This window comes from Nothoprocta perdicaria, unplaced genomic scaffold (genome assembly GCF_003342845.1).
Source record: "Nothoprocta perdicaria isolate Ctin4 unplaced genomic scaffold, notPer1 scaffold_167, whole genome shotgun sequence".
Lineage (NCBI taxonomy): Eukaryota > Metazoa > Chordata > Aves > Tinamiformes > Tinamidae > Nothoprocta > Nothoprocta perdicaria.
In genome coordinates, this window is record NW_020454838.1 from 1,450,782 (window position 1) to 1,473,848 (window position 23,067).

General features: G+C 37.1%; 1 protein-coding gene across 1 annotated transcript; it reads left to right on the top strand.

The window, feature by feature from the left end:
* The first annotated feature begins 14,766 nt into the window (after positions 1 to 14,766).
* On the top strand, positions 14,767 to 22,436 carry LOC112944385 (sulfotransferase 6B1-like). The gene is made up of 6 exons (XM_026035809.1): positions 14,767 to 14,911; positions 15,728 to 15,912; positions 17,484 to 17,610; positions 20,592 to 20,686; positions 21,316 to 21,502; positions 22,311 to 22,436. Exons 1-6 carry the CDS (start codon positions 14,767 to 14,769, stop codon positions 22,427 to 22,429), a joined length of 858 nt encoding a protein of 285 aa, XP_025891594.1. The 3' UTR covers positions 22,430 to 22,436.
* Positions 22,437 to 23,067: the final 631 nt, after the last annotated feature.

Consider the following 23,067-nt stretch of genomic DNA (forward strand, 5'->3'; position numbering starts at 1 on the left):
CTCTGTGCTGAACAAGTAGATAAAACTTTCTGCCAACCTGTATGTCATAGGGAAAGCTGTGCTGGGAATTAAATGCAATGTGAGATATGTAAGGAGCAGGTAGCGCCCAGCTGGCCGAGCAGACATCGAGCTGGCACATCTCCTGATGCAAGATTTATCCTGTCTTCAGAGGGAGAAGGTTGGCTTGCCAAGATAAAGATGAACTTGCCCAATGTAAAGATGAATGCAAGGTGGAGGGAGGCCATCACTCTGTGATCAAAGCTGTGGGGAGTTATGAGTGCTCTCTTTAGGTCAGAAAGGAATTATCTGCAGTGACACCATAGAGGGATGGATTTTATAAGGATAAATTTAAAGCCAATGACATAAAATCTGAGGCAGCCTGTAGCTTGCTTCAGTTTGCCAAAAGCCATTTCCCACTTTCAAATAGCAGATGGAGCTGAAATCACGATATATTATCATTACTGCTCAGATACATGGATTAAAGAAATGGTAACTGCAGCAGAATTTCAAATCCTTCTCCAAAACAGGCAGAGGATATTATTTTATAGAGCTGTAATTTGCTTCCCCTCCTTCAATTTGCTTTGAAAACTTTGTAACACTGTCTCAAATTAAAACATTGAGTTTCTGTTTTTCTTTGGGAAGAATGTAATTCTTCCCAAAATTCCTATGAGAATCCCAAAGGAAAAATGACTTGGTGAGGCTTTGCATCATTTTGTAGTAACTGGGACTTGTATGATTATATTGGCACAAAGGTAGAAGAAACATGACCCATCAAGAGCATACTGACTTTTGAATAACTTCTCCCCACTTTCTTTTTTTTTCCTTTTAGCATGGATTTTCCATCTTTCTACCTACTAAATCCCTCTGTTTCACTCTCAATGCCATGAATCCTTGGCCACTCCTAGTGGCCCTTTACAGCTCTGAGGCCGCTGGCTTCACCCTGAACCTGCACTCCTAAAGCCTGTCTTATCATTGTGTGAGAGTTCACTATATGTTTGTCCTTCTTCCTGGGTCATGGGTTGGTCATTCCACACTGCAGCAGTGACTTGGAAGAATTTGCATAGTGCTTTGCTAAGTGCCATTGATTAATAGCTATTAGCTAAGGCAGTATCACTGTTGTATTATCAAAATTGTTTTACAGTGCTATGTAATGTACAACTACTTCTCTGAAATGGTTGAGAAAATTAGAAGGCTCTTCCCTGCTTCTTGCTCAGGATGTAATTTTCTGTACTTCACCCTCTTCATATGATCACTGGTTTTGCAAGTGGGATATTTGTTCTTTAAGACAAAAACATCGTTAATGCTCTGTAGTATAAGCTATGTGTTTGTTTCTGCACAAAGTCAAGTGAAAAACGAGTTGAAGTTGTAGCTGTAAGGTGTGGGCCTGCTGCCTAGGTTTCCTCTTAAGGGAACAATATTTCTTTATTACATTTAGTTCACTTTATAATCAGTCTGAATATGCAAATATATTTTTCTTTTCTGAATCATGATCAATAATATATGTACATGATCAATAATATATATATCATTAAAATATTATCTCCATTGGGTGTTCTCATAGAAAAATATTACTGGAGGGACATCTTCCCTCCTTTCAAAGGATGCATAAAAATTATAAACTGAGATTAGCGTTTTGATAAATATTAAGATATAATATCTTTTCACTTGGCCATAAACTTTTGCTTTCTTCTGACAAACACTGATGCTCACCTCAACGCCTGAGAAACAGAGCCCGAGGACTGTGATCCCCAAACTGATGGTTGTCCTAGGAGGGTGGTTTGAGAATGCAAGGATTGATCCTGTTTTCTTTCCTTCTTTCCTTCTTCTTTTCTTCTTTTCTTCTTTTCTTCTTTTCTTCTTTTCTTCTTTTCTTCTTTTCTTCTTTTCTTCTTTTTTCTTTTTTTTTTTTAATAGAGAAAAAATGCCAATGTACTTTAATTGGAGTGAAGCAACAAAACATTGGCGTTACAGATAAACTGTACGTCTTTTCCTTTCCTTCTTCAGTATAATACCACCACCCCCGTCAAACATGGAATGCTACATAATGTGCAGCTGCCTGAAGCAGCAGTACAAATAGTCATTTGGGCTACTGCAGAGCTAATTCCTCCCTGCTGTAATTCCTTTGCTTGCAGTGGCTTACCTCCCAGCAGTGATTTGGCATGAATAATAACACATGTGACATTTTTTTGTGTCCACAAAGTGCTCCATCCGCTTAGAGAGATGATGTTTCAATTAGAAATTTCTCGCAGGTCAACCAAACAGGAGTACATGCAAACAAACAGAGTAAATTACCCACGTTGTTAGACCCCGCTGCTGGAGCTCCCAGCGGGGACTTTGCTGCACACATTTCAGCAGCAGTCACAGGAATCACATGTCTGTCTTCCCTTGTATCACTGCCGTTGTACTCCCCAATGGCTAGAGCTGAGCAAATGTCTGATTTTTTTTTTTATTTTCAGGGCGTTTTGCAAGTCCTGTGAGCCTGCTGCCTACCACAGGCGGTCCTCCCGCCTGCCCCTGTCTGCTCTGATTTTTCCGTGCACATCTCCTGAACTCTCTGCTGGTTCATGTCATTAATATATCACAGCTGCACTTAGCAGCTCCAGTTGCATTTGGAGTCCCATGGCGTTACCTGCTGCACATGTTATAACCATAGTGATTTCAGAAAGATACCATGTGTGGGGGCAAAATGCTTACATGAGTGGCAGAGATTGATGCTAAATCCAGATTTATTGCACATCAATGTGATCTATCTATTAAATTAGGCTGGTTCTGCTTCAGGTTATCCTCTTTCCCCATTATTATATAGTACTTCTATAAATTATATAATATTTCTTTTTTACATCTGTTTACAGAAATAGAAATGTTCTCATTGTAGCCACCCTCTACCAGGAATGCTTTTCTGTGTTGTTCTTTTAGTTTCTTTTTTGCTTTATATCCTATATCCTTCCCTAGTACCTCCATCACTGTCGGGATGCTTTCTTCTGTTTTGGTTAGACCAAAAGAGAGGCAGAGTCAGCAGAAGGAGAAATGTGCAAGCATTTAATGATTTAATGTGCTGCAATAAGCTGCTGGCTGCAGTGTGCAAGAAGGGTCACTCAGTAAGGTGACTTCTATGGGTTTCTTAACAGGCTCAGTCTCCAGCTCACCTTCTGCAATGACTACCAGAGAAAAAAAACCCTCTCTTGATTTCCTGCAGGTTTTTGCAGAGATTGATTAGATAACGGCAAAAATACTAATTTCTCTAATTTCTCACAGAGCTTACAAAGCACTTTGGATACCATTTGTGCCACATCTTGTGAGCACATACCTGTCACAGCTGGGGATATTGTTAAGTAAAGTGATCACACAAAACTGCTGGAGATGTCAATGGAGCTGGCTAAATAAATAAGGCTTCTTTTCTTTTCTTTTTTTTTTTTTTTGATAGAAAACACCATTTCATCAGACCTAAATAGTCCACAGAAGTATGTACTTTTCAATATAAATGTGCTCAGAAGGTAACAGCATATCCAATTTAATATATAATGTAAATGCCTGGACTGGGAGTAGCAGACTGTGTTGCACACAGTTAAGGAAGAGAGTCCACGTTTCTCAGTGTGTGAGTGAATATGATGCCTGTTCCAACTGCTGGCAAGAAAACGACTGGAGTCTGCATTCTTTTACCAGACAGAAACATATGAGAGTCACTTTTTGTTGAAAGGATGATGAAAGGATACCAGTGTAAGAATTTAAAAAATCTTTTCAATAAATACATATATGTTTTTATTGCAGTCCTAATTACTACCCCGATCTTGGTTGCTGGAAATTTGGGAGATTTCTATCAGAAATAATACTCCCCCCCACCACACAATGATGCTTGGTAGTGCACACCATGTGATTGATCCTTCATCACTCTCACCTATTTCAAAGGGAATTCTGCAAGACTGGGGATTGCCAAATGTCATGTGTAACAAAGATACTCCAGGTTGCTACAGAGGCTTATCTCAGGAGATCTGTGTGCTTCTGATGGTTGTGGAGAGGATATATACTACACTGTGGGAAGAGAACTTAGTCCATTTGGTCTAGGCATGAAAAGGACTGCCTGAGACAGCCTATTAAATGGGATCGCCCTTAAATAAATAGATGGATAAATAAATAAATACAACAGATTTATATTCAGGTCGGGCAAAAAGACCTTGCTTTGGAAATCTGCCCGAAACAGTCAATCAATAGGTGTTTCAAATAGATTTTACTATATATGAGAGCAGTGAGAAAACAAGCAATGCCCCATCTCCAAATAAATGGACAAATTCCAGCAAAATAACTTCTAATAGCAAGGATTTTTGAGTCTGATCACACTGCAATGTCTTCATTCTGTTGCCCCAGGAGAAATAACTTAGGTATTTGTATTTACTTTCCAAGATTTAATTGTTTTTCTTTTCTTTTCTTTTCTTTTCTTTTCTTTTCTTTTCTTTTCTTTTCTTTTCTTTTCTTTTCTTTTCTTTTCTTTTCTTTTCTTTTCTTTTCNCTTTTCTTTTCTTTTCTTTTCTTTTCTTTTCTTTTCTTTTCTTTTCTTTTCTTTTCTTTTCTTTTCTTTTCTTTTCTTTTCTTTTCTTTTCTTTTTCAAATTTAATATTTACCAAAATGTGAAATATTTTCCCTTCAGCTCTCTGTAGATGCTGCCTGGGCCAATTATGCTAAGCTTACACTGATGTGTGATGTTTCACTTGTAAGGCAACTAATCTAAGCCTGCCAGGCTCTGCATCTAGAAGCATTTATAGCTGTCAAATCTAATGAAAGTCAAGTGATTGATCTTCTAGGTAGCAGCTGCAGCATCCTCCAGAAACTAATTTAATATGAGACCTGTGGCAAATCCATAGAAATAGTGTTGCTTAGATGCTCATTTTACTTCCCATTTTTTCTTCAGTTTGTTTAAATATAATGGGGCAAGGGAGGATAATAAGGCTGCAGAAGCAGGCGTGAGAGGAGCATTTGTCCCAGCAGGTGTAATAGTGTTCAGAATGAGAATCTGATCCATTTGGAGGATTTTGTGGTCCCCCTGCCCACATTGCAAACCTTTTCCTGGTAATATTTTTGGCTGTTTGTCTAGTGCTTTACAGATGCTACAAATGATTGTGTTGTTAGTAGACTGTGGATTGCCCCTAAAGCCATCACAAGTGCAAATATCTTGTCATTTGTCTTGCCAGGTAGTTGCTCTCAGTTTCACTTTATCAGTATATCCAGCATTGGCAAATCATCCATCAGACTACAGCCTATGACTTGACTCCTGACTTGTCTACTGGACGGGCCAGCATACTCTAAATAAATACTCAACTCAGCATGCAGATTTCAGGTAGTGGATTGAATACAGATCCCCAACATGCCTTGTTCCCTCCAAGCATGAAATCCTTATGCCGAGGACCATGTATATCACAGTGACATGGCGAGAAGACAGCTGAAAGGTTAACTTTAAGTGGTTTAGATTCATCATCCTCTTAAAATCTGCTTCTCCATTAATGGATTTTAGAGTAAAACTAGTGAGACAAAAATAGAGTCTTTTAAATTAGAGGTTCTTTTGATATAATCCTGTTTTTTTATTTTTTTTTTTTTAGGAAGCAAAGTCTTTAGTTATTGTTTCTTATTCTCCTGGATTTTGATAATACTCCTCAAATCTCCCCATTTTCATTGCCCACAGCATACTTGATGGTGTCTGGAGAAGCTCACAGTATGTGGAAAATCAACCAAGATTCTGAGGAACGCCTTCACCTGCTCTTCATCTGCTTATACATAAATAAACTAGGGGCTAGAGGATCCTGAAGACCTCTCAGACCTCCATAAAACATATAATTTTGTTATTTGTTCATGCATCTTGCATCTCTTCTTACATCCCTTATTTGGGGTCTTATATCTTTCAGTGAGCTAGAGCAGAAGAGAGAGGTAGAGTCAGCAGGAGGAGAAATGTAGGAGAAATTAAGGGCCTGAATTAATGTATTGCAGTAAGTTTCTAGCTGTGATGTCCCTATACAGTAGCCAGAAGAGTCACTCATCAAGGATTGACTTATTCCTGCTTTTGCATATGTGAATATCTGATGATTTTGACCAAGGTGATATCTGAAAGGATGTTCAGAACCAGATCTGAATAAATAATAGTCTTAATTTTGTCCTTCTCAAGTAATGATACAATATGTGCATAATTCACATTTGCATCCCACACAGTTATTACATCTTATTTTTCAGTAAGGCTAGAGTGTGGAAATAAATCACTATTTGCATGCTAATAACTCCTTCAAATCTCAGGAAGGTGTTTCATTTGCTCAGTTTAAGAAGATAATAGGGTATTTTGCTATCATTCTATGAATTTTAGACTGAAGACATTCAGTATTTACATTATAATATAAAATCTTTGCATTGCATCAATTTATATTTTTATACCAGAAGGATTATCTATCAGACTGATTCCTATTTGTTGTTGCTCAGTAGAAATGTATCTTAGTGGTAGAAAGTGGATTAAGTGAATAAATACCATAAAACTACTTTTGTGGTCATTTAAAAATTAATTAAAATCAATCAAAGATGTTACCTACCCATCTGAAAAACATTAATGGCACACTGGCCAACAAAAAAAAAAAAAACAACTATAGACTTAGGTCACAAAAATTAATAAGCTATTAACTATGTTATACTGTGTTAAAGTTCAGGATATTGGCTGGCTGCATTGTTTTGCTACCACCCACTTTTACATTTCACCAAAGGAGCAGCAGAAGTAAACACAAAATAGTCTGAAGATTTTAATATATCTTCATAAATGAGAATAATCTAGTCACTGCTTATTCTAGCATCTGGCAACAAGAGCAGACTTCTCATGCTAGAATTTTTCACTTTCAGCAAGACAAATCATTTTATAAACCTAGGGAAAAGGAGTGGACCTAATAAATTTGAAAAATGTTTTCTAAATCATAAATATACATTTGAAAATCTATCTGATCTTAAGATTAAAAGAAAATCCAGATTATATTTACATATGTCTTTTTTCACATTCTAAAGCCAGGTTGGACTTCTGCACAGAGATTTAAAGAAGCTATACACTCAACTATTTTATTTTATACTCAGCAATCAAGAATGGTTGCAAAGTGATCTTCCTTTAGCTGGTAACATTTTTTATTTTTATATCTTTCATATTTTTACTGCTTCCTCTAAACATTTTTTTTTTCAGGTCAACCAAACCTAATAATAAAAAAATCTAGATTCTTACGTCCATGCAGACTGTTTTCACTGAACTCAGATATTTCTCTTTTTTTTTGGATAAGAAATACAGCACTGGGCCCAGAATTACATTCATGCAAGAAATGAAGGAATGTTTTTTAAATAAATATATGGCTTTGTACCAGAAAGATCCCTAAATCCTGGATATGTTTCAAACTTTTGGATAAATTTGAGTCTGGATTTTGATATTTGTATTTGCTATCTCCGATTCATTTTATAGCATCATTTTAGGAATTTAGCTGCAATTGATCATGCCAAAATAAAGTGCATCCCCTTTTTCTTTCATTAACTTTTCTCTTTTATCACTCAGCCAGCTAATTTTTCTTCCTTTTGTGCAATGACAACAGAATGGTACAAGAAATAATGAGCTGAAAAGGCAAGAAATTGTGGGCAATTTTGTGAAAAGCAGCTGTAATTCTAGCTCTGTAAAGCTGGTGCTAATTCACTCAATTTTGCATTTAACCTGTCGATCTTCAGAAACATTTGCTTCTCTTTAGAGGAAAATAAAATACCTCATGAAGCTGATATTCCCAGTATGAGAGAATTCTGAAAAAAAAGTTTGTCAATTGAAGTTCACTTGAAGAAATTATGCTTTCAGTCAATTAATAAAGAGTGTGTTGATGTGAATGGAAAGTACTGAAGTTGGGTAAACAGTGGTGTAAGGTGAAACCTAGTGAGTTGTTATAATAAAATAAAAAAAAAAGATTAATACATTTAGATTACACTTTATTCACAGAAGTGACTCTGAAAATGGAGATGCAGCTAATGGGAAATACTGAGTCTACAGACTTGGGTTATATTTAAGATGTCTAAGCATGGCTCCACAAATGTTAATATTGTTGTGGATGCTGGCTCAGCAGTCTTTAAAGACTGCACAAATGAAGCTTGTGTTTGAATAGTGACCTTAATATTTGATTATAAAATACAGACTGATAGAGCAGTTTAGGTTAGGAGAAAACTGAGGCAAGCATCCATCTCAACCCTTGTTCACAGTAAGAATAACTGCAAAGATGGGTCATTTTGCTCAAGACTTCTTCCATTCAAGTTCTGAGTAACTTCAAAGACGTATGTTTCCCAGCTTCTATGGAGAGCCTGTTCAACCTCCCCTCTAGTGAAAAAGTCTTCCTAGTATCTGATTGGGATCTCCCTTGTTGCAGCCTGTGATCATTGCTGCATGTCCTTCTGCTACGCTGAAAAGATTTTGACTTCATCTTCTTTAGTACCCGCTAGGTAGTTACAGTAAGAGTTCCTCTTCACTTTTTTCTCTCCATGCTAACAAATCCAACTTCCTCTGTCTCTTCTTGTATATCATGCCAGCCCCCAACAAACTCAGTAACCCTCTGCCACACTGCCTCCAGTTGACCAATCTCTTCAAAAGTGGACTCCATATGTAGCCTCACAAGTCCTGAAGAGAGGGGAGTAGTCTCTTTCCTTGGCCTGATAGCTACACTCTGATTTGTGCATCCCAGTGTATCATTCCTGGTCAAAACAATCTGCTGTTTACTCATACTCATCACTGAGTAAGATCTATATCCAGGTTTATCTTCAGCATAACACTGGAAAGCATCTCATCTGTGCATATTTTGCAGAGACCTATGGTCACTGCACCAGCTTTAGCAATCAGCTGGATGCAAAACAGCTCTCTTTCCAAGCAATGTGTCTTCTGCAAAGTGGCCATACTGGCTTGAGTTCAATACCTCTGAGGGCTGACTTGGATTATTTTGATGGCAGCAGATTGGCCCATATCTGCCAAGGATGGGCTGTGCATAGGCCTCCGACACACATACTGAAAGGCACACTACTGAAAGCCTCAGGGTGTTCATAGTATTAGCTCAGTGGGGTCCTGATCACACCTAGGCTATCTGTGCGCTGCAGTGATTCATCTTGAAACCTCAGAGCTCTGCTGCCTGCGTCAGCTAACTTTCCCCTCCTGTGTCCTTGCTTTGTGGGAGTGTCGTGTTGTAATGGAAATCAAGACCAGGCATTTGAACCCATTTGTTCTTTCACCTTGTCTTGAGTAGAACTAATGGCTCTTTTCAACTTGCTCTTAGAGTGACATTGCTGATGAAAAATTTAGGTAAACTGAAGTTTCCTCAAGCTTTTATAACACAGAACTTTCCACACAAAAAATTAGACTGATTCTTGCCCATTTGCATTTGGATTTTTTTTTCATTAGGGTTCCCCTCAATGTCCAATTATTGCTATGGCACAGAGGTAACAGTGAGCATGAATATGTACTGAGAAAGAAATGACTACTCTGTTATTCTGAACACTTCAAACAAGGCTAAATGTAAGTTATGCTTCAGTGCAATAGGCTGCTGAGATCTGTCCAGATGCAATTGGATGAAGCTGTATGATCTATTAGACATGTCATTATCCTATAAGTCTAAATTTGTACCTTCAAATATCCAAAACAAAATCATATTTCACATGATGGAATTAAAAAGTTATGGGTTCTGCTCACTGTCAGGAAACAATTTGGGCAGCTGTAAGACTTGCTTCTCTTCTCAAATCTTCCTTTACTCTACAAAAAGTCTTTTTTCCCTGCTCTCTATATTACAACTGAAAACACCATGTGTCAGAAAATGACTGATTCATTCCTCCTTTGTTCTAAACCTCCTTCTAGGAGGCAGCTGGGTAATATAGTGCAGTACAAATTCTTTACCAAAAGAGATAAGTAGAAAATCTTTGCTGCATGAAAAGTCTATGTTCAATTAATTTGTAAAATATAAGAGCATAGACTAAAAACTCTAAAGAACAGAATAATCTAAAAGAATATTGCAGAGTATTAGAAAACCTACTGCAGGACATGAAAGAAGAAAAGTCATACTAAATACATATTTCATTTCTATAATCTGGATCTGCCCTCCTTCTTGCTTTCTGATCCTGTTCCAAGTGACAGAAAAATATCACAAGAAGGAGCCAAGTAATTTTTGCTTGCATTTTGCAGTTATTTTGGTTTGCCTCAAAGTGGTTAGTAGCTCTGCTGATTATCAGGTCAAAGCTCAGTTCCTGGGAGCTGGGCACATGAGAGAAGTATGGATCCACCATGGAGTGACACAGCAGTTTCTGTTATTTAATCCTGCTCCAGTGAAAAGAACATTATGTATGGCAAGAAAGATAAGTGCCAGATAAAGACCAGTAGCAACCCAGCCTCCAAGGTTGCCTGTGGGCCACCTCAGCTGCACAGGAACTTGCCCTCCTGTGGTTATTTTTTTTTTCCTCCCACACAATGAAAGGTAAGATCTTGCTTTGTGCTGCTCTTTATCTGTCTTTCCCCCATATTTTTCTTTTGCACATGTTGGCCCAGGAAAATCATTCCCCAGTACTGCAAAGCAGGAGCTGGCACAGGAAGGGCCATCTCTGCCCAAGTCATTTGCCTCTTTGGGGCTATTACCATGACTTGGATCAGTTGTGGATCTGGCACAAAAAAAGTTTCAGGCAATGTTTGTTGTGAAAGAGATGAAAAGAGGGTAACTTCACAATCTGACATGCCATAAAATCAGTGACTAGGCATAGACCATTGACCTTTACAGGAGTGCCTAAAGGTGGGTGTAGCCAATGCCAGTAGTAACAACTGGTAAATCAGACGCTGTCAATCAGAGCTGTTGAATCAGAGCTCAAGATTAGTGCTGGGCTATGGCACAAATGAGGCAGCCCTCCCTGCCTAGACCTCCAGGTCTAGCTGCTGCTACTGTTGGAAATGGGAAACAATGCAGTGTCCCCATCCATGACACTGTTCTGGCTAAGGCACGACACCTGGCAGCTGGGACTGGCTCAGAAGACACACAGATGGGCACTACCAGTGGCTCAGCTGAGGCCTGATGCATTGAGGACAGCCCTTTGTCGACTTTATAGCCAAGTGCTTCTGGTGACACCAAAGTGTCCTAATTTGCTGATCAATTTGGGGGATTTAGGATCTTATAGCTGTTTCTACTAATTTTTCACTGATGGCAAACTTAAAAGAGACACTTACGCTGAAGTGTTAAAATAAGCAGGTGTCAAAATCACTGCAGTTCTGCTGCATATAAAAGCCAAGGCTGCAAGGAATGGTCCCCACAGGAGAGGTGGTGGGGCTCAGATCCTTGTGGAGGTGTGGAGTTGTGACCAGGATGGCACAGCATGGCCCTAGTAGGGGATATCCTGGCTTTAATTCTGCTTTGGAGATGAGCCTAGCAGCAGCTTTGCTCCGTCTTCTGCCCTGTGATGTCCCTAGAAGATTTCACTCTGCCATTACCTCTTGTGAAGCTGTATGCACATTTCACGCGGGTGCACAGGGGGATCATCTGTAGTGACATAACTTTTCCTAATATCAGGTGACTGGTGCATCTGCTAGAGAGTTAGGCAACAAAACCAACCGAGTGATGGTATCAATTTTACCTCTCTGTTCATTAGCTAAATGTGACAAGATTAAAATGTCATACTGCCTTAGGGCATTTTTGAAAAATGACAAAAACTTTGTTTGACAGTGCCAGTTAAAAGCATTCAGTAACCCATGGGTGTACATTGAAATTCTCTCATGTAACCAATACATGTTATTTCATCTGCATATTTTGCAAAATTTTACTCCTCCTTTTTGTACTGGCTGTTTGAGATGGGTATGGATCGGATGAGTATTGTGATTGGATTCAACTGAGACATTGGGTTCAATGGTGCTGTGTTTAACCATACCGAAAAGAGAATGGTGATCTTGAAGTGATCAAGAAGTGGCAGGGTAGAGAGAGGTTAAGAACAAATTTGGGGAGTCTTTTAAGGGAGGTCGCTCACTGGACTGGAGAAGGTAAGGAGGTCTAACACAGAGGCAAAAGGAGCTGGACTCATGGGAGTCAGGAGTCTGCTGTCCAGCCACCAAAATTCATGTTCCATCAACACTGAGAGCAGGGCCAGAGAACAGGCCAAAGACAAGCTGCAGCTGTGAGAGATCTGTGTAACAGATGTGTATAACATGTATGGAATTTCTCCAGCTTTACCTCTCCTTTCATGTGTTCACCTGGTTCAACATGTTTCAGTTGGCTTCTACACCTGGAAATGCTGAAGCCAGTGTTTCAATATAGACCAAGACGGATACTAAAGTTATCTGGAGAATTTGATTCTGTAAACACATACTCTTTTTGTACTCCCTTTGTACCTAAAAAAAAAATGTAAATTTGAATCTAGTCCTGTAAGGTGCTGATTATCCTCTTCCTTTTTAGGTCAGTTCAAGACATTGTACCTTTCCAGTGTAGGTCCTGTATTCCAAATATAGGAAGCATTTAAGAAGGGAGATCTATTTCAGTGTAATTATCCTGAATTTCCAGACTGACTGATAGGCATGCTGACAACAGAAGTGAGAATAAAAATTAATTGAGATGAATAAGAGAACTAGAATTTTCCTGGCTACTGTATTGCTTTTGTTATACACCTTGGCCATTTCAATTGTGTCTGATTAATTAGGCTCCAACTGATTAGATTAGGCCAATGTGCTGACTCAAAATGCAATAGAAATATATGATGTAATGAAAGGGAAACAGCAGGGCAAATATACAACTTATTTTATGCATTAACTTTTTTTTTTTTTTTTTTYTTTTGCTAGGTCAAGGTTATGCAACTTTATTAACCTATACTAAATGCGTATGGCAGGAATGATGGCTACAAAATAAACCTTACAAATCTTTATATTAAGACTAATGCACAAGCTCAAAACAAAACAGAAACAGGAGTCATTATGCTACCAAACATAATTTATACATCTTAAAAAAAAAAAAAAAAAAAAAAAAGCCATACATCTAAAATATACAACGCAACACAATCTGCTGATTGAGGATAATTTTTTAAGGATTTGGACCCTAAGCTCTGAAGGAATGGCTTAGGTCTTCAGAGCTGGAAGCAAGAGAAAAATGTTAACTCCTTATCACTGAGAGACTCCAAATTCTTTCTGAATGTCAGCATCCCATCAGTCCCACAGGGTCGACTTTTCTGAATACTGAATTAGAAGGAAGCAAGCATGGGGGCAAGTAACTGTCCTAATTCCTTGTCAGTAAACTGGCTTGGTATCAGGAGTTTGTTGGAAGAACTTCTCCAATCATTAACTTCTTATCATGGGCCATGAGAGGTACATTTGGCAGCCAGCTCCCATGACCAAACCTGAGTTATTTAGATATTCATTATTTAAGATACAATAGGAACTGAAACATTACTAAACTTGGGAAATTCCTTATCTACTGCCTTGTTTTAGAACAAGGTTTGCAAACAAGTCCTAAAGTTGAACTGAATATACAGTGGCTCAGCTGAATAGATTCTTTGGGTTTTTCAGTAGGAATAGTGAAGCCTCTGGATGGTTGAGGAAAAGAATGTAAACATGAGTAAAGCTCAGTTTGCAAATAATTTTCTTATCTCAAGAAATCTCAGGACTTTTTTTTTTAGACTTAAGGAATACAATCCCAATTTCAGAGGAAAAACAAAGTCTGCAAGTCTAGGAATCAACCCAGCTTGAAAAATTAAAATAAATAAATAAGAAAAAAATAGTTGGAACTGTTGAAAATTGAGAACATTAAGCATTCCAAAATGTTTTATTTCAGAGCTGAGCTATTAATTTGAATGTTAACAGCACATTTTTTTCAGGACATTTTGTGCAAAAGTGGACCTTTTATTTTGAAAAATGACGAATGGTGACTTCCACAGATTCAAAAATACCAAAACTTTTCAGGTAAGTGGCAGTTGCCTGACACTTTTGCTTTCTGTTCTATTTTCTTTTTTTTTATTTTTAATATTTCCTGTGGAAAGCTTCCAAAATCCTCAAGCACTTCTACCCATGAAATATTCTGGTTTGAAGCGAATTTGAGCTACCTATCTAAAATTTCCAATTTTTATTGCCCATACTCCTCTTATGGAGACATATGACAGCTTACAAACTGATTGTGCTGCTGTCCCTCTGTTTCCAAGATGCTTCATGCTGAAATTCTAGCATGTTCAAAAATGTAGTCCATTGACATCACAGTTTTGAAGCACTCTGAATCACTTTGCACTTTTGAAAATTCAGTCCACTATATGTTTGGTAAAGCAACCCCCTATATATTTCATTCACACATTTACAGGGAGACACTGTTTTTGTAATTTTTTGAAAGTATTTCTGGACTTAGCCTGGTTTTTGTTTGGAAGCAGCAACTGCTTGCAGTAAAAGATAACTTATATAGTACTCATATTAATAATTGTTTATGGGAATATTTAACTGTTGTTTTCTGCAATTAAACTACTCAGAGTAGTTTAATCTCATTTCCTTATCTGGAAATGAAAAATGGCATGTATTTTTCATGACGGTGCATTTCAGTTATTTATTAAGGTACCTCTAATATTTCAGTTTTCTTTAACAACTAACTAGAAAAATCAATATGTGATAGGATTCCACAGTGCGTAGCGAAGTATATAAGCATGCAGTTTGTATTGCCCAGTCTCTCTGTCACTTCAAACTGTCTGCCTTAGAGGTGACTCCTAAATCCACTTGTCATTTCACTATTATCTGATCTGCAGGAATCCGAGACTTAAGCAAACATGTCTAGCCCCGGTAAGGCAGAACTCATTCATGTGTTTAAGGGAATTCCCTTTACTACCAGGTCATCTCCAGAACTTTTAAAATCCTTGGATAATTTTGATGCTAGAGAAGATGATGTCCTTCTGGTTTCCTACCCAAAATCTGGTAAGTTCTGCTGCTAGATACATGTCAATTGCAATAAATCTTGATTGCTTGTTTAGTGTTCTCCTCTTAAACAAGTTAATGGAAAATGTCTATGTGCAGGAGAGAGATTTGTCCTCATTTGATTATGGGGATGCATTATTCAAGCACTGAAATACAGAAAAGCAAGTCATCTATCTAAATTCTGATTTTGTAATTTAAAATAATCATGGATGTTTTCATATTGGAAATCAAATAGATAGCTCTTTCTTAATAAGAAAAATCTGTACTTGAAGGATTTGCCTGAGGACTTTCTGTGGTTAATTATGAGCAACTCAGAGCTGTATTAAGTTGTTTGCATGGCTCATGCCTGGAGATGTGTTCATTTCTCCTTCCCCATTCCTGCTTCTCACTTACACAAGACATAAACCAAGCTGAGTTAGTTACCTTCCAAAATCTATAGGCTAGTTATTCTAAAATAAATGATACTAATAATGTAACTCTCCTCTCCCTGCTGAGATGCAGTTTTTCCAAAGAGAAAATTTTAGAAAAATAACTTGCTTTGGTATTAATAATACTGAAGCCTTCACACAGAATTATGTTATACTTCAGCTACAGACCTATTTTTTCATTATTTACACAATCAAAGTTAATGAGTTTATTCAATTATATAAAGTTTCTTGAGTCTAGAGGCTCAGAACTATCACTTACAAACAAGTAAACTGTTTCCAAATGCAATCTGCAGGAGTCATATATTTTTTTAACTAACAAATCTTCCTTTTTTTCTTTTTCTTTCCTTTTTTTTTTTAATTTGTTTTTTCCTTCAAAATATTTTTGAAGGCACTCATTGGCTTGCAGGAGTTATAACAAAACTTTACAACAGTCAAGTTACACTAACATCTCCCATTGAATTTGGAGACATTTCCAAACTGGAGGAACTGGATAAGCTTTCGTCTAAGAGAATCATCCCAACACACTTAGACTACAACATGTTACCCCCAAACTTTAAGAAGAAAAAATGCAAGGTAAGATATATTATACAACTATTAGACATATATTGTATTGTGTTGGTCCCTAACCACTTTTTTTTTTGTCTTTGGACCAAATTCATTATTTGGTTTTGGAGAAAATTTGGCTTTTAAAAATTCTGTCATAAATCTACTTATTCTGTCATAAATTTACCTAAGCAAGTTTTTATAGATGTAACTGCAATAATATTGATGGTAGGACAGAAGAATATTAATATTTCAGGGTCTAAAATAAGATAGTAAACCTGATTCATGCAAGCTGTTCAAAACTACCTGAAATACTCTCTGACAGAACTCAGGGTCTAGAATTTCATCAGTTACCAATCAGTACCTTGAGCTAAAAACACATGCAGGTTTTATGGATCCAATAGCATAGATTTACCACTTGCAAGCACGTTTTGCTCTGTCTTTTGCAGATACACAGCAATTGAAAACAGCTGCAGCAGAGGTTCAAAGAGGTTCAAAGAGTCTCAGCAGAGACTTGGTGAGGGTTTGTTCCTGCCCCACAAAATAAAATGGCAATATCTTTTAATCAGAAATATATCATTAAAGGTGCAGTGAGATGGGTGTCTCATCACCCCGCGTCCTACTACAGGGAGCACCTGCTTAGAAAATTAATCACTGTTTCATATAAAGCAGGTAATCAGTCTTAAGAAGCAGGGCAATGTTTTTTTTCACAGCCCTAGATCGTTACTGACCATTCTGTAAGGAATCACTTGGTTCTACAGATATTATATACATAGAATATTCTGTACTGACAAGAGAATTGGCTTGAAATGATTCTCCTCATGATTAATCCAGCCACTTTTATCTCCCTACTGATCGTTCTTTGATCATGTATGTTTGATGAGGTCTACAGTTAGCAACCTGAAATCCATGTACTGACTGAAATGCAGATCATTCAGCTTTTGATTTCTAACTGTATTTATTCACTTGTCATATTTTTCTGCTATATTTCTTTAACACATTACTGTATCTTTATTTCACTGCTCTGTAAGTCATGGGAGTGTGCTTCTAATCACAAAACTGATGGGTTTTACCTTCAAGTGAGTGAAGGGGATTCAAATCACAGTTTTTGATTCTTCCTATATTAATGTGGGAGAGCTTTAAAAGGATCATCTCTACATCTCAGATTTTAGAAACTAAAAATCAAGAACTTTGAAATTTCAGGATTGCTCAGATTCAGACTACTGTGTCACAGCTAGTTTAAATGGAATGGCAAAATTTAGATTTTGCAGCCATCATGTAAACATCAATTAGTAAATGGTTTATCTTTCAGGTATATGAGATATTTAATGTGCTCTTGAGCTAAAATTCAAACAGTCTATTACAGAACCACTAATTAGTTAATTGATTAGCCATGTGTAGGAAACATTTGTCCATACATGGCTGTATAGTAATCACTGCTGACTTCTGCCTGAAAAGGGACAAATACATTTCTGCCTTATCGACATTGTCACTGATAAAAGAATGCTGGAGAAAAGATTTTCAGCACTGTAATGTCACATTTATTCACACATATAGAATAAGAGTATTATCCTAAATAGTCATATCAACTTCACCTACAGATGATCTACATCAGCAGAAACCCAAAAGATACTGCAGTTTCCATGTATCATTACTACAGAGATAACCCAAACCTTCCCACTGTAGATACCTGGACTGCTTTCTTTGACTTGTTCTTAAGAGGAGACGGTAAGAATAAATGTTATCCTTTCTTCTTGTAGTCTATGGTAATAATAAATATTATGTTTTCCGTCTGTAGTCTATATTAGCTTGTCATTCACATAAAGAGTTGAGAAATATTAATGAAAAGTGATAACTCCATATTGAGCTCCTTATGTGCCATTGGATTATTTTCAGGCTAAATTCTAATGTCAAATTAAAAAGGAACAAATAATATGATACTATTTTTCACCCTCCAAGGAGACATGTTGACAAATATCTGCATTATTATTACTGATCTTTGCTGGTTGCTGTTCATTGACACATCTGTTTAAAAAATTGCACTCACAACCAAGTTGCTGATTTTGCTCCTTCCCTCAAAACCAAACACACTGAAAACCCCACAGTCTGTTGATTCTAATGTAGATTTGCCAGTATTAAAACATTTTCAGTCATGTCTTGTGAGCTCTAGTAGTGGAATGCTTTACACAAATAATTTAAGTTCAGTCTTCGGTGGAGGAAATACATGCATACAACTCCTACCAAGCAGACATAAGAGCAGCCAGAACTTCTGCAGCTAGAGCATCCCTCCTCCTGGCAGGCAGATCAACAAGACTGAAGGTAGATCCTTCAGTTGAACATGCCCAGAGAGCTCTCCATGGCTTACTGTCCCATCAATGTGTGGATACTACATGGCATGTGAGGCCCTATAGAGGTGGCCTCCAAGCTGAACTAAAAGCTATGCTTAGGGGCTTGCTCTCTCAAATTCTTTATCTGATGGTGATGATGGCCTTGGGTAGCCTTTCAAAAGGAGTCTAGACACTCTCATAAAGTACCTTTGCATACTGGCTACCTAAGGTGTTGTTTTAGTAGCAGAGTCCAAAGACTAAGGACAAGAGTGAGATTTTTATTAGTGGCAGTGTTGGCGTGGAAGCTGATGACAGGAGCATGTTCCAGGTGTGCACTCCCACATTTAAGTGTTTTATTACACCTTTGAGGACATGTGCTCATGATATACAACCACAGGGATGATAACAGCAACAATGATAGATGAGATAGAAAACATTTGAAAGAAAAGTGCTGTTGCAGTCACCGTGGGCTTACATCAAAGATCAAGAAGAAAATTTTTGTTTTCTATTGACTTCTGCAAGCTTTGGTTCAGACACTGTGTTCCTAGTCCAGAGTACCTCTTAGACATATGCTACTTGTGGGAGATCTAGACCTCTTTAGTAGCAGTAAAAGCACCTCTGATTTGTCTGTCTAGTAATCTGCTATTTTCTGTGTGTATAGGCATTAAAGACAACACTGTTTTTGCATCAGAAATTTGTGTAAGAGGCAATCTGTTGAGAGACTCTGTAATTGCTGCTCTTAACAGAAACACATGAAAGTCCTGCTGTTTCATTCAGCTTCCCTCATGTCCTTTCATAGTTAATTGGAGCTTAGAACAAGGTCAAGGGCATGGAGGTAATGGTGACGCTGTCACTAGAATCTCCTGGAAGGTACTCTGTACTCCTGAAGGCAAAAGGATCACAGGCTCTTGATTAATATAAGCAAGATCATTCACCCTGATAGTGAGAACCCATGCAGTAAGAACTCAAGTGCCTGGGGGCAAAACAGAGACAGTGGTGACCTAATCTGAGAACCTACTGGACTGAAAAGACATGGCTGCCATTTTTTGCTCTATTTGGCTTTTTTTTTTTTAATGGACAGATTTGCATTTTTTGGGTATTTACTTTCTGATACTTGGAAGCCTAAAAGGCTTCTCTCTGTGTTAGAAATATATATATATATATATATATATATATAAAGTAAGAACTCCAAACCTATATGCAAATATGTAGATCTTCCTTTCTTAGGCCCATGATCTGAGCTGAGGAGAAGCAGGAGCAGCCACTGGCTGCTTCACCCATATGGCTGACCAGGAGAGCAGGATTTAACTGCACGTTTGTCTTGCGTTTAGATGTGCTTTATGTGCAGGAAGAGTCTCTCTTGGACAGAGAATTCAGACAATTAATTATAGCTCAAGGTTAGCAACCAGAATAATGCCCATTGCAATGTTGTGCTTTTCTAGTAACAACACAAAAAGCAAGGTCACAGTTCTGGCTTTGATTGCTCCTTCTGTGCCTTTTCTCTTTGCTCTAGTAGAGGATTTTAACTGAGCTTTAAATCAGGAGGGTCTAAGTTACAAATACTTCACATTTTTCAAATAAAGAGTGAAGACAGTTGGATATGCTCAGTACTGAGGGTTTTGCTTTTTTTTTCAAACAGAACGACCCACAAAAAGCACAATATCAGCTCTAGAAAATGCTGATGTTTAATGTTTCAAAAAAGTTCTTTGTTTTCATCATCTGGTTTCTGATCCATCCTAGTTACTCCCACTTTATGTAGTCAGTCTTGCTATCCAACTACAAGACTTCTTTCTTTCTTTTTTCCTTTTTTTTTTTTTTTTTTAAATCTGTTGTTTTTTAACTCCCATAGTCCTCCCATAGTTCAGCATAAGGTACCACGGATCAACTACAAAAGCAAAGGATCTATATTGTTGCCAAATTATGTATTTGGATGATAGCATCTTGTCCACATAATCTGACCTTTAAAAATACTGCAGTATTCTCTGTTGGGAAAAAAAAATGAAAAGAAGCAACAATACAGTGCACCAACACACCTTCAAAAATATTTTTTTATTTCCTAGTGCAGTAATTAATTTTCTATTGTGACATATAGGCATTTGCTAAGATTCTCAGAACTTATTATATCATTATACTCAGATACCAACCTTCCAGTACATTTGGAGCCTGTGTTCAAATACAAAATCATATTTCAGAATAATATCCACATCTCTGATATGAAAACAAATTCTTAAAAGAAGGATAATCTTTATGGATTGCAAGTTCGAGTCACTTCTTAGCAGAGAGAATTGAATCAGTTTTAGAGGAGTACACCAAGAAAGTCTGTGAGAGTTATAGTTACTTATGAATAAAGTTTACATGAAGACCTTTATATATATTTTTCAGTTGTCTGTGGATCCTGGTTTGATCATTTCCTAAGCTGGGAAGAGCATAAAAATGAAACTAACATCCTTTTTTTGTTCTATGAAGACATGAAGAAGGTAAATATGCTCTTTGTTTTTTATTTTAAAAAAATACTTATAAGTCATAATAATTAAAATTTCAAAGAGCTAATTATAATGAAAAAGGACAAAGACAAATGTGGATGCATGTCTATGGATGCATTTTATATTTGCATAGAACTTTCTGTGTGAAATAATTCTATGTGCACATGCTCAAGAGAACATGTGCTCCCAAAAAAAAAAAGAAATCAGAATCCTGGGTGGGTTGGAGAACCATAGTTTTGGCAAAAGGAAGTTACTATGTGGAAATTACTTTAAAAATAAAACTCACACATTGAACAAACTTCAGTTTCTAGAAAATGTTTTTTGAGTAAATGATTTTTGAGTAAATATTTTCCAATGTTTCATTTGATATAATTTTGTTAATATTTGTCAAAAATTTCCTCTATGAGGAATACAAACTAATCTGTTTCAAATCCCAAGTCAGCTGGGAGCCTATTTAGATGTAAGTCCCACTTCCAGGGGAACAAATCAATTAGACTTTTACTTTTGCTTCAAAGCAAATAAATGTGTGAGATAAACTTGATAAGTAATAAAATGAAAATTCTTTCCATATCAACTATAATTCTTCTCAGTGCAGTAAAAGCTTTTTTCTTCTTGTACCTCAGGATCTCCCTAAGATTGTAAAGGACATTACTGTATTCCTGAATATAAACATCAGTGATCATGAAATCCAAGATATTTGCAAGAAGTCATCATTTTCAGAGATGAAAACAAACACAGAAAAAGAAAATAGTGATCCCAATCATACTGTTTGTGCACTTACATCCAACAGGAAGCTAATTTTCCGAAAAGGTAAGTGGGCTTAGCACCACAGAAAAATTGCAATCTATCTCGAGCATTGGGCTGAAGTCCTTTCCTGATTGCAATGAGGTTTTGGATCAGCCCCAGAAAGTGATGACAAGATTCTTCAGATGAAGTCATCTTGAAAATCACTTTCTTCCTAAGTTCTCGGGTTGCAAGTTTAGGTTTGCAGCACAGAAATAGAAAGGAGTCACAAGAGTTTGATATTGCTCTATATGAGCTTTTGTGCTGAAAGAAGAGATTCACAGGGCATTACTCTTTATTTTCCTTTTTCTTTTTTTATTCTGAAGTTTATCACTTCAGCATTTTAAAAGCAACACCAGGTTCCCTCCTACACCTGCGAAGGTTGCTTAGTTTACTGGAATGGAAAAGTGCTAGACACTAGGCACTAATAACACCTTCTGTTATTAGTGTTTACCTCTGTATAACCTGCTATCTATTGAAACATTCCTCAAAGAAGAATATGCTGGCAACAAAAAAGAGAGAAAGAATGAATTAGTCACTCCAGTGATGGCGTAATAACAGGCATCTTTAAGACCTTGACCAAACTCAAGGCACAGTCTGCATAGTCTTCATGAGTGATGATCCAGCTCCTTCAATCAGGGTCCCACCACACCTATGAAAACACTATGTTAGGTCATGATTATCACTTAACAAAGAGATGGTGGCTAATAAAATAATTGTGATTTGGGTCAACTGTAGCATGAGCAAAAATGGATTACCACTAAAAAGCACAGTTATAATCATTTTTTTTTTTACACAAGATCTCACTGTTCTTTTTCTGTTCCTGCTTTCCTAGGTACAGTTGGTGACTGGAAGAACCATTTCACTCCAAAGCAAAACTTGAGATTTGAGGAAATATTTAATGAGAAAATGAAACTGAGCAATATGGCAAAAGATCTCATCTACGAATTCTGACTTCATATGAAGAACTACATCCAGTTATCAACGGAGACAGATCTGGTGGGAGATTTTGGATGGGGACTAGTAGACTGTAAAAGGAAAAAAAATGCTTTGGAAACTGATGCCTCAAAATTGGAAGCAGCACTGAGTGACTCTATCTGTTTATCTATTTTTTTATACATGAATTTACCTCAAATTATCAACCAACCTTTCACACAGTCAAAGAATAAAAGTGTGAAGAAGAGAAATCGTAAACTGGAGATCTGAGGGCAGGAACATTCTGACACAATCCCAGAAATGAACTCAGTTATCAGAGAACAGATATACATGGAGTCAGACTCATTTTCTGTAGCTAAATTTCCATTTTCTCCCCCCACTTTTTTTTTTCTCTATATCATATGGCAACAAACAATGAAATTGAGAGTTTTTAAGGAGCCTAAAACGACATCATAACAAAGTGACCAAAGATTAGACCCCTAGACTCAGTGCCTTCCCGATCTGCTGTGATTTGGAAAGTGTCTATCTTATCAGATATTGTTATTGAGACTGAAATTGAAAACTGCAGCTCCTCATTTGAAGATCTGCAGTAAATTTTGTTTATAAAATGGCTTTTTTAACTTTATTTTGCAAAAAGTAGCTCTTTATTATAACTT

Excerpts from the sequence above, each read along its gene's own strand:
- LOC112944385 (XM_026035809.1), top strand. The coding sequence starts at position 14,767 with ATGTCTAGCCCCGGTAAGGCAGAACTCATTCATGTGTTTAAGGGAATT. Across the intron at positions 14,912-15,727 it reads GGTTTCCTACCCAAAATCTG|GCACTCATTGGCTTGCAGGA; the intron begins GTAAGTTCTGCT and ends ATATTTTTGAAG. Across the intron at positions 17,611-20,591 it reads CTTGTTCTTAAGAGGAGACG|TTGTCTGTGGATCCTGGTTT; the intron begins GTAAGAATAAAT and ends TATATTTTTCAG.